At 36.5% G+C, this 13,764-nt stretch overlaps 1 protein-coding gene across 2 annotated transcripts in view; it reads left to right on the top strand.

Annotated features, from left to right (window-relative positions):
• The first annotated feature begins 934 nt into the window (after positions 1-934).
• LOC107724290 (cytosolic 5'-nucleotidase 1A-like) overlaps positions 935-13,764 on the top strand; it is a 14,249-nt gene continuing 1,419 nt past the window's right edge. The window contains exons 1-6 of one of the 2 annotated variants that reach the window (XM_016533143.1): positions 935-1,405; positions 4,156-4,200; positions 7,473-7,640; positions 8,533-8,662; positions 11,681-11,803; positions 12,568-12,752. In XM_016533143.1, coding sequence (XP_016388629.1) covers positions 1,259-1,405; positions 4,156-4,200; positions 7,473-7,640; positions 8,533-8,662; positions 11,681-11,803; positions 12,568-12,752 — 798 coding nt within the window. In that variant the 5' untranslated portion in view covers positions 935-1,258. The remainder of the gene's footprint in view (positions 1,406-4,155; positions 4,201-7,472; positions 7,641-8,532; positions 8,663-11,680; positions 11,804-12,567; positions 12,753-13,764) is intronic. The other variant, XM_016533144.1, reaches the window with a different exon arrangement.

The raw sequence follows: 13,764 nt of genomic DNA on the forward strand, positions 1-13,764 counted from the left end.
CAGAGAGATCAAACACGAGTCTCCTCTGCACTTGTTATATGGGGTGAAATGAGGCCGATGTATGCAGATTCAAACATATAGCCTAATGGTGTTCAGTTTGTACAATTAGTTAGTTTCTGACTGTTTATGATTGGCTGAGCAGTGTTTCAGAATACAACAATGGGCCATTTCACTTTTTATCACTCCACTTGTTCATAAACCAGCGGTATACATAGAGAGCCAGGAGCAGAGTTTACGTAGAGTTGGTTTGTGCACCAAATTGGGAAATGAAAAGCCCAGAGTGACTCTGTAGATGAATAGGAAGTGCAAATACACAAAACTAACTGTCCAAAACTTATATTACCGAATATTGTTTATTGTAAGCAATATCACACTCACACGCTGCAATGCTGAATATCTAGATGTCATTCTAATATTGTGGAATCCTTGAATGAGAATATAATTCCTCCTTCACCCAGAAGAGGGCAGCCAACCACTGGACAGTGTGGACAGTTTGTCACTCTGGGCCCCAGGGCTGTTGTCAGGGCGCCAACTAAACAGCCAATCCCTGGCAAGGTTGTACATGGGGTTGAAGTGCTGCCTAGCAACTGATTATTGGGTTATGGGTTGTTTTGCCCCATTACAATGACATTAAGGGGACAGCGAGAAGATATCTATCTATCTATCTATCTATCTATCTATCTGTCTGTCTGTCTGTCTGTCTGTCTACCTACCTACCTACCTACCTACCTATCTATCTATCTATCTATCTATCTATCTATCTATCTACCTGTCTGTCTGTCTGTCTGTCTGTCTGTGTATGTGTCTGTGGGGATGGATTAGCTGTCTGTCAGGGAAGCCCATTATTCATTGGCTGGAAGATGCTGATCCAATCAGAATATTATATTTTGAGAGAGGGAGAGAGAGCACATGCAGATAGATTAGAGCAAATAGAGGGAAAGCGAGGAGGATGGCATGTGCATGAGTGAGGGATGAGTGGGGAGGGAGGAAGAGAGAGAAGGGGTAGATATCAGCACATACCGCGTCACAGCAGCAGACTGCAGGCAGAACGTCAGAGCAGAGAGGATATAGCCGCATAGAACCAAAGCCAACACTATCATTAGACACTGAATCAGGAATATAGCATCGGATACTGTTCTACCTAAAGCTGGAGACATACACTGTGTGTGGAAGAGAGGCTGTGCATGTGAACTGAGAGAACAGCACAGCGTGATACAGCCCTGGAGAAGTGTGCCGTTAATGAGAAGAGTTGGGGAGAATGAGTCTTGACCCTGTTCAGGTCATGAAGGGGCAAGACGCCATGCCCAACACCTGCCCTTCAGCCTCAAACGGTGATAGCCAAGCATCCTGGGACGACAGCAAGGATATCCATGAAAATGTAGGTTCTACAAAGAAGCCCAAATCAGTAAGTGTCCCATTTGTGAATTCACATTCAGTTTTTGCATCATATTTGCATAGACAACTCTAACATTCATTGTGATGTGAATTTTCCTATCGCTTCTGTCCTTTTTCTGGTGAGGTCACACTTTTGTGGGCTATTTAGTGCGTGGAATGTTTACATACAGTAGCGCACATGTTTCAGTGCCTTTTTTCCAGCTGCATTTCCAGTCACTTTCCCTTCATACTGATCTGTAGCTTGTCAGAACAGCATAATTACATGAAATATAATTACAAGAGGAGCATAGCCTTTTATGTTGTGATGCCTGGTTGTGGTGTCAGTGTTTGTAAAACAGAAACAGAACAGGTTTCATGGGAAAGGAGGGGATGATAGCACTATTAGGTAACAGTACTAATGTAAGGAGATAATGCCATCGGAGGTACAGCAGGTGCAGCTCATTTTAAGTCGTCCACTGCTTATTTAGACTCTGCTAACACCACCGTAAAGATATCGAAAATGCCATATGTCATATGTTGTGCATGGCGAATAAAATAGTGACACTGCTGCCAAGGGCAGAGCTTTATAATAGGAGATTTTGTCTGGCCTAGTGCATTTGTTTAGTAACTTAGAGAACTTTAAACTTGTTATTAAATGGCACAGTCACTTTAACAGACATAAAAGCAGCTCAGTGTGTGCAACAGGCAGCTGGTCAACACCATGTGGATAATTCCCCTCTCTGCCGTAGCCTTTAGCTCTATACTTACTCTAAGCGTCACTGGCCTTTTCCAGATCTATTAATAACCTGCAATGCCATTCTCCTCTTTGTTCTCCTCTTGTTTTCTCCTGTTTCCAACACTTGCACTGCTTGCCCCAGACTGACCCAGAAGTGATTCATGGTTCCTGTTCCCAGCATTGCGGGTATAGAAAGTCACCACCCCAAAGTCTGCCACTTTGACCTGTATGAATGAACCCACATTAGCCAAGTGATGGAAATTATATTAAAATATATTATTTGAGTGAGTGATTTTTTTTTTGTACAGACTCATTAAAATCTTACATTGCAGTCTTACATACACTAAAGTCTTGATTAAAAAAAAAACTGTTAAATATTTCCAGCGTTATTGACCAGAGGCGTTACAGTTCATTTACTGCATGTACACTAGAGTGTAATTTGTCAAAATGGGAACCTGCCATTAGACAGCAAAATATAAATGATAATATACAAACATATACATTTAAATATTTACATTTATTGTTTATGTAATAAATGTTGTAAAATTACAACAGACATTATATTCAAAAGTGTGGAGTCAGTAAGATGTTTCCTTTCTGAAAGAAATTCATACTTTTATTCAGCAAGGATGCATTGATTTGATCAAAAGTGACAGTAAAGACTTTTACATTGTTATGACAAAAATCTAATTCAATCAAATAAAGGGTGTTCTTTTGAACATTCTATTCAATGAAAGAATCTTGAATAAACATTAAATAAATAATAAAAAAAATATATCCCGAGCAGCAAATCAGTAATATTAGAATGATTTCTGATGGATCAAGTGACACTGAAGACTGAAGTAATGATGCTGAAAATTATAACAGAAAACAGTTGTTTTAAAATGTAGAAATATTTCACAATATTACTGTTTTACTTTACTTTATTTTTTGATACATTTTTGACTTTATTCTTCTTTCAAAAGACTTATTATAAAACATAAAAAAGAAAATTTAACGGTGTACAATAAAAAGCACAGGACAACTTGCCCTAACAACAACAACAATAATAATAAAACTATTTATCCCAACCTGATATTGATTTTTTAAAATTGTTTAAACAACCCTGATTAAAAATGCCTCTTGACAAATAAAAAAAAAATTGTCCACTTGTGATCTTCGCATTAAAGCTCCATGACTTGTTAGCTAATAAACACCCATTGGGAAAATAGTTAACCTTTCAATATGGCATTGATCCAAAGCACATCTGCAAAGCATCTGCATATAGTTCGTCAATATCATAGCCAGAAATGATCTCTGAAATGATTTGTAAAAGGTTTACTATCAACTGGTATTTATTGTGAAATCTCAAGGCCGTTTCCAAATAAAAATGGACAATTGCTCCAATATTATGAGACTTACCACAACAAAACCACATTTTTGAAGAGTGCTGGTATCTTCTATGCTCACTTCATATTTTTAAGGAATGTTCAGTGTATGGCTTGGGTTTCAGTTTCGGCTTGGTCAAAGGGAAAGAAAACACAGAGTTTACTTAGTTTATTTACCGGGAGCTGCTACTAATACTCAATCTTGAAGCCCCCGTGGTGTTTGTAACTGTATCTGTGCCAGTGTCTCTATATCAAGAGTTTGAACCATGAATAACACTGCATACTACTGAGCAAGCATTTGAGGAGCTTTTTCAAGCACACGGTTTATATAACACATCTCCACAGGAGAACTAAACCCCTCTATAGGAACAGCTCCTCCAAAGCACTACAATATCACTTACCAATGCGTCTTAGTGAAATACAGTGTTATTTTTTGAATCAGAAGCAGTTTTTCCAATATTGTTGTTGGTCACCATGATAGGATTGTTTGCTGGTTCGTTTCTCAACAAGGCTTGTCTGTTATTTGCTTTCTGCCCCACCTGTGTTTTCCTGTTTATTTCCAACTATGGCAATCTCATCCATATGAACATATATGTATTGTGATATGCATTACATAATAGACAAATCTGTATGCCTGTGACGTGGAGGTTGATATGAAATGTTATAATTTTTATGAAGGGACCTGTCAGACGGGCCAGGAAGGTGGAGGGAGGCATATTCTTTGTAAGTATTTTCAAAGGGTCATGCAGATTTTCATCTCTGCCGTCTCATTAACAATCTGTTCTGTTTTGCGCTGCTAAACGCATGACCTTTTGACTCACAATATGGACTTACACAAATAAATACGTTAATGCATTTTAAGAGCTCAGTTTGATGGTGCTATTAGTACATTTGACAGTGTGTTTATGTCACATTACTGGGTGCAAAGAAAATTCATTTCGAAATCCATATCTGTCTTTCAGTAGATATGTCAGTGTGTCTGCCAGTGGTGTTTAACTAAAGGCAAGAGATATACGGCTTTAAGTTTTCACGTGCCTGTGCAATGCATTCAACATTTTTTGCTGTATGCATTAGAAATTGTGATTTCCTGTGATTGACCACACATGAAAGGCAGAAAATGGCAGAATGAAAAATTAGAATAAGTAGCATAACCACAATATCACACACAGTGGTGTCCAAAAATCTAAGACGAAGAGTGAAGTGAAAATCCTTTTTAATGCATTTTTTATCACACACACACACACACACACACACACACACACACGGCATGCCGGTCCCCACAATGTCAAAAATTTCAGGTTTTACTATCCTTGTGGGGACATTTGGTCCCCAAAATGTAGCATAAACAAGTACACACACACACACTCCAACAAATGTACAGTATATAATTATAGAAATTATTTGGCAGTCAGAAAAATTATCATGAATTTCACAAATTTATGCATTTGTTTAGTGACTTAGAAATAGTGCAGAATAAAAATATGAAAATAAACATTTGAAAAAAAAAAACATTTGAATATATTACAAAAATTTGAATAAATAAATAAATATTTTTCACTAAAATATGGTTTATAGTAACGGTTCTCGACCTTTTGGTATCCATGGCCCCACTTGTCAAATACAATATTTGAAGGCCTCCCACTTCTGCTATCTTTTTATTTTATTTACAGAAACCAGGAGTGGCAATATTTGAATAATTAAATAAAATATGTATAAAAACTCAAATGATCAAAATGCATAATTTCAGAAGCTTTAATAACAATGGTCATCAGGGTTTACACTTTTTTAATGAATGAATTAACTTGTCTTTATAAACTTATAGACTTTGATAGTCATATGCGATTATTTAGTTTTGTTGTGTTTCTTAAAATTATTTTTTTTACCGACAAATAGAAATTTTACATAGCTAGAAAAAACACTTCAGACTCTTTCCTCTCAATAACTCTCTTTCTTTCTTTCTTAAATAAATTTTTTTTTTTCCAGAAACACTATAATTGTTTGCATATTCACAACTTTCCCCCCCCTTAACATTTACTCATTTCCCTGTGTTTTGCATTGTTTCTGTCTGATTCAGAAAACTCTAATATCTGTAGTAAAATATCACATATAGCTGGTAAGTGGGCACCAAAGTTGCAATTTAAACAGTTAGGACATATACTAAACAGCAGGTCAATGTTCACTTTTCCTGATCTGTAAAGGACTTTTAGAGTAAATGTTCCCTCTAGCAATGTGCTGAATAGTTCAATTCTGGCCCCATTCCCTCTGTAATGCAGTGGTCACTTATCCACTCTCATTTCCTGGTGATGTCTCTTTTCCACAACCACCTGAAATACCCTATATCTTCAAACATTTCCCAGTCCTGCTCAAACCTCTCAGGATCTCCCAGCACGAGCGAGAGACACGATGCGACATGACTCATCTGGAATGGCAAATCGTTCTCCGGTTCTTTGGGGAAAGAGACTGTTAACTCATCACAGATCAATTTACACAGGCTTGTCCTTTTCCCATAACCCCCCAGGCATGTACATGTCTGGGGTTGGAGGGTTGTCGCTCGGTTGAGGGCGTGTTGAACAGCACGAACAGAGGTCTGCGTCATGCGGTAGCCCCTTTCCAAAATTAACTAGCCCTGCTCTTCCTGTGACATACTCAGTTGATGTGTGGCCATGTGACTATACATAGGCACTGTACTTGTTTTATGCTCTGCTGCTGTGAATCACATTACTGACTATATACCACCTGATGCATCACCGGCAACTAAATTACATAACACAGGTTGACAGCATTACTTGGAAATGAATTTTTGTATCACTGGATCACATTTAGTTGTCTGTGACTGGCTGCATATGAAATACTGACTGAACAATAAAATTGGGGAAAGAGCTATTGTGATGACCATGATAATCTCAAATTATCCAGTCCTGTCCGATCTACTCTGAAACCAGAGATCCTAATGTGCTCTTCATTAATCACACTATTCTACCTTCTCACTTTAAGAGATAATCTGTAATGACGCATGATTGCTTGCTGTGGAGAGATGACTATTGCATTTCATACTGTTCTTTCAGCTGCTTTATGCACTCTGTAGAATTTATTTCTTGCTGGCTCTTTTTAAAGGGATAGTTCACCCAAAAATGAAAATAATTGTCATCATTTTATGTAACGAGTGGTCAATATGGCTTCTGAGCTATATTTTAAGTCATCTGAAGTTATGTGATACATTAGTGGCATTGTTATTCAATAAATTCTCCCTTCGTGTGTGCTTATGTATATTCAAATGTGGTGCATAAAAGGGATAGTTCACCCAAAAATGACTTGAAGGTGAGTAAACAATGACAGAATTTTATTTTTTGGGTGAACTATCGGTCTTGATATGTCTTGCCAGGTTTTAAATCAATGATCTTAAATGTCACTGGTTCTTGTTTTGAACAGTGTTGTTATTGTACACCAAAAGTAAAACTATTAAAAATAGTTTTTTTGTTAATTAAAGTAAAGATTAACTAACTAAATAACTATATATATATACACACACACACACACTGTATATATATACATAATAGATGAAAATAATCTACTTAAAAAAATAGAAATAAAATAAAAAAACAGAAATAAAATACATTTAAGTTACAGTACAAAAACAACTAAAACTGAAATAAATATAACTATTTTTTTTTTAAATTACAAAAGAACGTAATAAAACTACTAAATTTACTAAAATTAACAGTATACAATATGTTAGATGTAAATATACTCATATTCAAATGGAATTCAAGAGCTATGATGGAGATGAAGATTATTATAGTGAAAAATATATTTAAAAAAATTGTCACACAAAGCTATGTTTTGACTTCAGAAGATTTGTGATAGTGCACAAGTCATATAGACCACTTTTATGAAATCAGTGCACATGCTTTTAACAAACAGAGTGTGTTATATGCTCAACATTTGTAATGAATGTCTCACAGTGAATGTCTCACTCTTTCACCATCTCTCTTCAGCCCAAACCAGAGAATGCGGTCACCATTGCTGTGTCATCGCGGGTTCTGTTCCGCACAGAGAAAGAGCAGAAGGTGTTCGAGCAGAAAGGAATAGAGGAGTACCTCAGGTATCAGGTGGAGCACGAAAATGAGCCCTTTGCTCCAGGCCCAGCATTCCCATTTGTTAAGGTAATAATGCACAATAAAATATCATGCATTATCAATTTATAAAGAGTTATTTTTTAGACATTGCCTTAAAGGAATAGTTCACCCAAAAATGAAAATTTGCTGAAAATTTACTCACTCGCCATCCAAGATGTAGATGAGTTTGTTTCTTCACCAGAACAGATCTGAAGAAATTAAATCACTTGCTCAACAATGGATCCTCTGCAGTGAATGGGTGCCGTCATCAGAATAAGAGTCCAAACCACTGATAAAAACATCACAATAATCCACAAGTAATCCACACAACTCCAGTCCATCAGTTAACGTCTTGTGAAGTGAAAAGCTGCGCGTTTATAAACAAATGCATCATTAAGATGCTTTAACTTTAAACAGTTACTTCTGTCCAAAATATGAGTCTATAATCCATAATAATGCTTCCTCCAGTGTAAATAGTTAATTCCCTGTTGTCCTCTTACAGCAAAATCCACCAACATATTTGTTTAGAATTGTTTTGGACTGGCAAGATGACTTTTTCACTGGAGAAGCAATATTATGGCTAGAGGGATATTTTAGCTGGAATCAACAGTTTTAATTTAAAACATCTCAATGGTGAATTTGTTTATTACAAACACAAATGTTGTAAACTTAATTACTTGTGGATTATTGTGATGTTTTTTTTCCTAGCTGTTTGAACTCTCATTCTCTTATTCTCATGCTGAGCAAGTGATGTAATGCTAAATTTCTTCAAGTCTTTTCCGATGAACAAACAAATTCATCTACATCTTTGATGGCCTGAGGGTGAGTACATTTTCAGCAACTTTTCATTTTTGTGTGAGCTATTCCTTTATCAGTATTGACTGCAATATTCTCACTGTCTACTACTTACTTCATTTGATTATTTTGCGTGTTTCCTCAGGCACTGGAGACAGTAAATAACCGGTTGCGGGAGCTCTATCCAGACAGCGAGGAGCTTTTTGATATTGTGCTGGTAACCTACAACCATGCTCATGTAGGCATCAGACTCATCAACACCATCAACTACCACAGTAAGTATAATTTGCTGACCTTCTAATAACCTGGATTCATACTTTCCACAAACATGTAAATGGTCATAAATGTCAATTCTTGCAAAAAATGCTACCCTTGGGTGATCGGTGTTGACAATGGATGATAGGCTAATTATTAAAGGGATAGTTCACCCCAAAATGAAAACTGTCATCATTTACTAATTTAAAAATAATAATAAAAAGAAAGAAATAAAGGTGCCTCATCATGGAATCAAAAACAACAAAACAGTAAAATGTTATGCTATATGTTACACTGCTATGCTATATTATTGATAATCAATAAGTCAAAGGCATGGGATACAAAGGAACGACATGATTCTGAGGACACAAAACTGGCAATGCAAATGTTTTCTTAGAAGATAAATCTCCAGTTGGCCAATCATATCTTCCCACAGAGATGCATGTGACACCTCTAACCTTTGTATCACAAACCAGCCACTTCCTGCTCAGTTCCCTTCAGCGCCCCAGCTGGATTGGTTTTGATCGTTCCGGTGGCTGACTGAAGAAAAAACAAACTTCTCTCCATCCTTTGGCCTCTCTTTGGACAAAACAACAAATATGCGGATATGAACTGACGCTTCAAAAACCATTTGAAGTCAGAACTTCATGTCCTGAACCATGAAAATGTTAGATGTTTGTTAGATGATAAATGTGAGTCTGATGCCGCAATAGTTCCAAAATCCATCACTGCAAAGAAGAAAGCTAAAATTATACAAAGAATACAACAAATAAGAATGGACCTATTTTTCTTTCATCTAAAGCCCAATAATTATTGGGGGGGTGCTTTGAAACAAGAGCCAATCAGATTACATGAAGGATTATTTGATCTAAAATATCAAGAGTGTTGAAAATGTCTCTCATGTTTCTTAGCTAATCTCACTGGAGAACAATAACCCTGTTAGCCTAGATGCATACACATCACTAATAATCATATTCATACTTTATTAAAACATTTTATAGTTATTTAGCAATATCAATTAATGATATGAAAATATTTTTACTGCTTTCCTCAATGTCACAGATATTGAGGTGTCATCAGCCAATCACATAGCATTAAGCTCAATGCATTTCCTCTCAGCTGAGCCTTTTTATTTAATTGAGCTTCATTTTACATCTCTTACCTGCATATATCTCGTTATTTAATGGCTCTCAGGAATACTTGATTCTGATTGGTCAGTCATGGCATCCTCTGGTCAAAGGTCACATATTTTTGTATAAGGAGGCTAAACTGTATATTTGACACTGTTCCCGTCATCCAGTTTCCTACTAGTTTCATGTCTCATATACTGCACTCAGCAGTTTCATTTTTTAAGTGATAAAATAGCTCAAATCAATATTTAATGTCGATTCACTTATTTGCCAAGTACATTGCGTTTTATATTTAGTCATTTAGCAGACGCTTTTATCCAAAGCGACTTACAAATGAGGAAAATGGAAGCAATCAAAATCAACAAAAGAGCAATGATATGCAAGTGCTATGACAAGTCTCAGTTAGCCTAAATAGAATAGAGAGTGCTAGAGTTAGAGGGTCAAATAAAGGAAAGGACATGATGTGTGGCCAAGTATGGTGACCCATACTTGGAATTTGTGCTCTGCATTTCACCCATCCAAGTGCACACACACAGCAGTGAGAAGTGAGCAAACACACACACACACACACACTGTGAACACATGCCCAGGGAGCAGTTGGGGGTTCAGTGCCTTGCTCAAGGGTCTCACCTCAGTTGTTGTGGTATTGTGGGTGTGAGAGAGCACTGATCATTCACTCCCCCACCTACAATCCCTGCCGGCCCTGAGACTCGAACCTGTGACCTTTGGGTTACAAAGTCCGACTCTCTAACCAATAGGCCACGACTGCCCATATAGATGGAAGAGATGTGTTTTTAGCCAAATCTTGAAGATTACTAAGGACTCAGCTGCTCGGATTGAGTAGTCTTATAATAAGTGTAATAATGTAGAGCTATCGCAAAATTATTATCATTATCTCAAAATAAACACCTTCAGGATGATACAAGACCCCACCACTCTACACCAGGATGCTGATGGGGGTTCATTTTACTATACTGATCAGCTGACTGTACCTTATCCCTTCTTTTACTCCTGGCCAAACTTGGCTTGACATGTCATGTAAATCAAACCTGCTGCTGATGTCTTACTGAGCTGGCACCCATGTGTCAAAGGCTAAAAGGAGCACATTATCCAAGCTTTCCATCTGGTAAACAATTCATAACTGAGGTGTCAAAATAGTGAAATCTTCTAAGTGAAGACTATGACCGTTTAAACACTGTTTAAATAACTTGAGGAAAGCCTATTTTCTTTTCTAACGGCCATTCATTAAAAAGGTTTTACAGATAAATTAGCTAATACCACTTTTGATAAATGTATTTAAATGTGTACTCACGTGAAAGGAAGACTATAACAGCTATAACAGCTATAAAAGCTGTTTTATTTTATATGGAAATAAGAGCGCCCATTTTGAGATCTCGTGAGTCGTGACAGCTGAATAATACTGGCGTTATCTCTGTAAACAAAATAATCATGGTTAAATGCTAATAGAGCATTTCTACAATTCATTGTTTTTGTTCAGAACTGCAAACACACCACTAGGTGTCCCTATAAATCACAGACCGCCAAATCAGCCACATTTATATTTACAGATCAACGCTCTTTTTTAATCACACATACCTTTTCAAAATGTATTTTATTTATGGGTAAATAAAATACTGAGGTGTACCTTTTGAAAGGGTACTGCCTCAGAACAGCTTTTGTAAAAAAAATATTCTGAGAGTGTATTCTAAATAAAAACATTTAAAAAAAAAAGCATGACTGTGTGCTGGATATGGTAATAACTGAATAATGTGTAACAATAGCTTGAATGCAATGTAAGTTGCTTTGGATAAAAGGGTCTGCCAAATGCATAAATGTAAATGTAAATGTAATAATATCTGGCTCTCATGAAATGTTAATTGCTGTTTAATATTCTTCTCTCATCCCCAGATCTATTCATTGAGCGGTTCTGTATGACAGGAGGTAGCAGCCCCATTGGGTACCTGAAAGCATGGCATACAAACTTGTATTTGTCTGCTGATGCTGAAAAGGTTCAGGAAGCCCTCGCTGAAGGTTAGTACACAGTAAATATCTGATAACACATGCAACTGCCTAGTACTTCATCTTGTAGCACAATTACATTCATTAAATCAAAGGAATAATGTGACATTTTTTGTGCAACAAACAGTGCACAAAGTGCTAACAAGAGACCTTTGATGTTATGTTAATAAATACAATATTCATAGGAGTTTTTCCCAGCCAAATATAGTTGCGTAAAATGTTTTAATCAAATTGAATTCACAAATGGTGAGTAAAAGTTATAGTATATGATGCAGAATTGGTATAAGTACATGTCTCAATGACATACAAAGTATAGCAAAACCATATGAAGTGAACTTACCAAGAAACCAGTTTAAAAATCATGAACAGGTGTGCCTTACAGATATTAGACTTGTAATAGTGTTTGAAAGGTAACCTGTCAATAACTTTGAATGATGAAAAGTGCCAAATTACTTAGTGGTCATGGTGACTCCAAAGGAATTGCTCTTGCAGTTTGCCATTTAAAATGTTTTTGCCATTAAATGAACCCTTGAGCACACGAGCATCATATTAATTATTGCAGAAATAATTGTGTATATAAAATAAGCTAAATAAAACTAACTGAAGTGGGGAACGCATTGAACTCCAGATCGACTTAACAATCCAATGACCTATTTGTTTTACTGAGGCTTAATGGGTCCTAATGTCTTTAAAGGACACCCTTTAAATGTCATTCATCACACTGCTTTTTCCTTTAGGCTGGTGAGCTTTATCTTTGTCTTTGTGTTTTCTTACAGGGATTGCAGCAGCCACCATGTTTATGCCAGAAAAACAAATCGAGGTGTCTGAGACCCAGCTGAGAGTGGCATTTGATGGCGACGCTGTTCTTTTCTCTGATGAGTCTGAGCGTATTTTTAAAGCCCATGGCCTGGACAAGTTCTTCGAGCATGAGAGGGAAAATGAAAACAGATTGTTAGATCATGTAAGCATTGTTATTGTTACCCATGTGAACTGTTTATATTTTAAATATGATACAGAGAAAATGCAAAATGCATGTTTAAAGGAACGGTTATCTCAAAAATGAAAATTTGCTTAAAATGTACTTACCCTCAGGCCATCCAAGATGGAGATGAGTTTGTTTCTTCTTTCTTTTTCACTGGAGAATATGTTATATATAGAGGGCTCATATTTTAGCCAGAAGCAATGGTTTAAAGTTAAAAACGTCTTAATGATTAATTTGTTTATTACAAACATGGATCTTTTTACTTCACAAGACATTAACCGATGGACTGGAGTTGTGTGGATTAGTTGTGGATTATTGTGATGTTTTTATCAGCTTTTTGGACTCTCATTCTGACGGCACCCATTCACTGCAGAGGATCCACTAGTGAGCAAGTGATGCAATGCTGAATTTCTCCAGATCATTTCTGATTAAGAAATTCACATTTTCAGCAAATGTTCATTTTTTGGTGAACCATTCCTTTATTCCAATTATAATTTTTGCATTTGGTGCCACTAGTGGAATAAAAAAACTACACACTTCATCTTTGAATTAGCAGATATAATATGTAATGTTTTATAGACGGTTTCAACGGCAACAACATAAACAAACGTTACTGCGCATGCGTGCTTTTGTGGCCCTAACTTAACTTCCGGTAGACTTCCAAATAGAATCAATGACAACAGCTAAGTAGTCCCTTTAGAGAAGATTATTTTTTGATAACAAGCAAAATATGTTTGCTGCGTAAATCAGATGGATTTACTGAAAATCCAAATTCATTCTCTGCCAGCAGGAGGTGCTTTAAAGCGGTAGAAACAGAGGTTTCCCCAGTAAAGGCTGTACACAAATCAGCACTGAGCTCACAAACGCTGCTTTATCAGGCATATAACATGCAAGATGAAATGAAAATGACATCGAAAATTTTCTAAAGATAGTCTTCCTTCAGAAATACAGCGATATAAAAACACCCGTGCCTCGTTTTGATTTTTAAACG

The sequence above is a fragment of the Sinocyclocheilus rhinocerous genome, unplaced genomic scaffold, assembly GCF_001515625.1.
Source record: "Sinocyclocheilus rhinocerous isolate Xijiao unplaced genomic scaffold, SAMN03320098_v1.1 scaffold574, whole genome shotgun sequence".
In the NCBI taxonomy this organism is placed as follows: Eukaryota; Metazoa; Chordata; class Actinopteri; order Cypriniformes; family Cyprinidae; genus Sinocyclocheilus; species Sinocyclocheilus rhinocerous.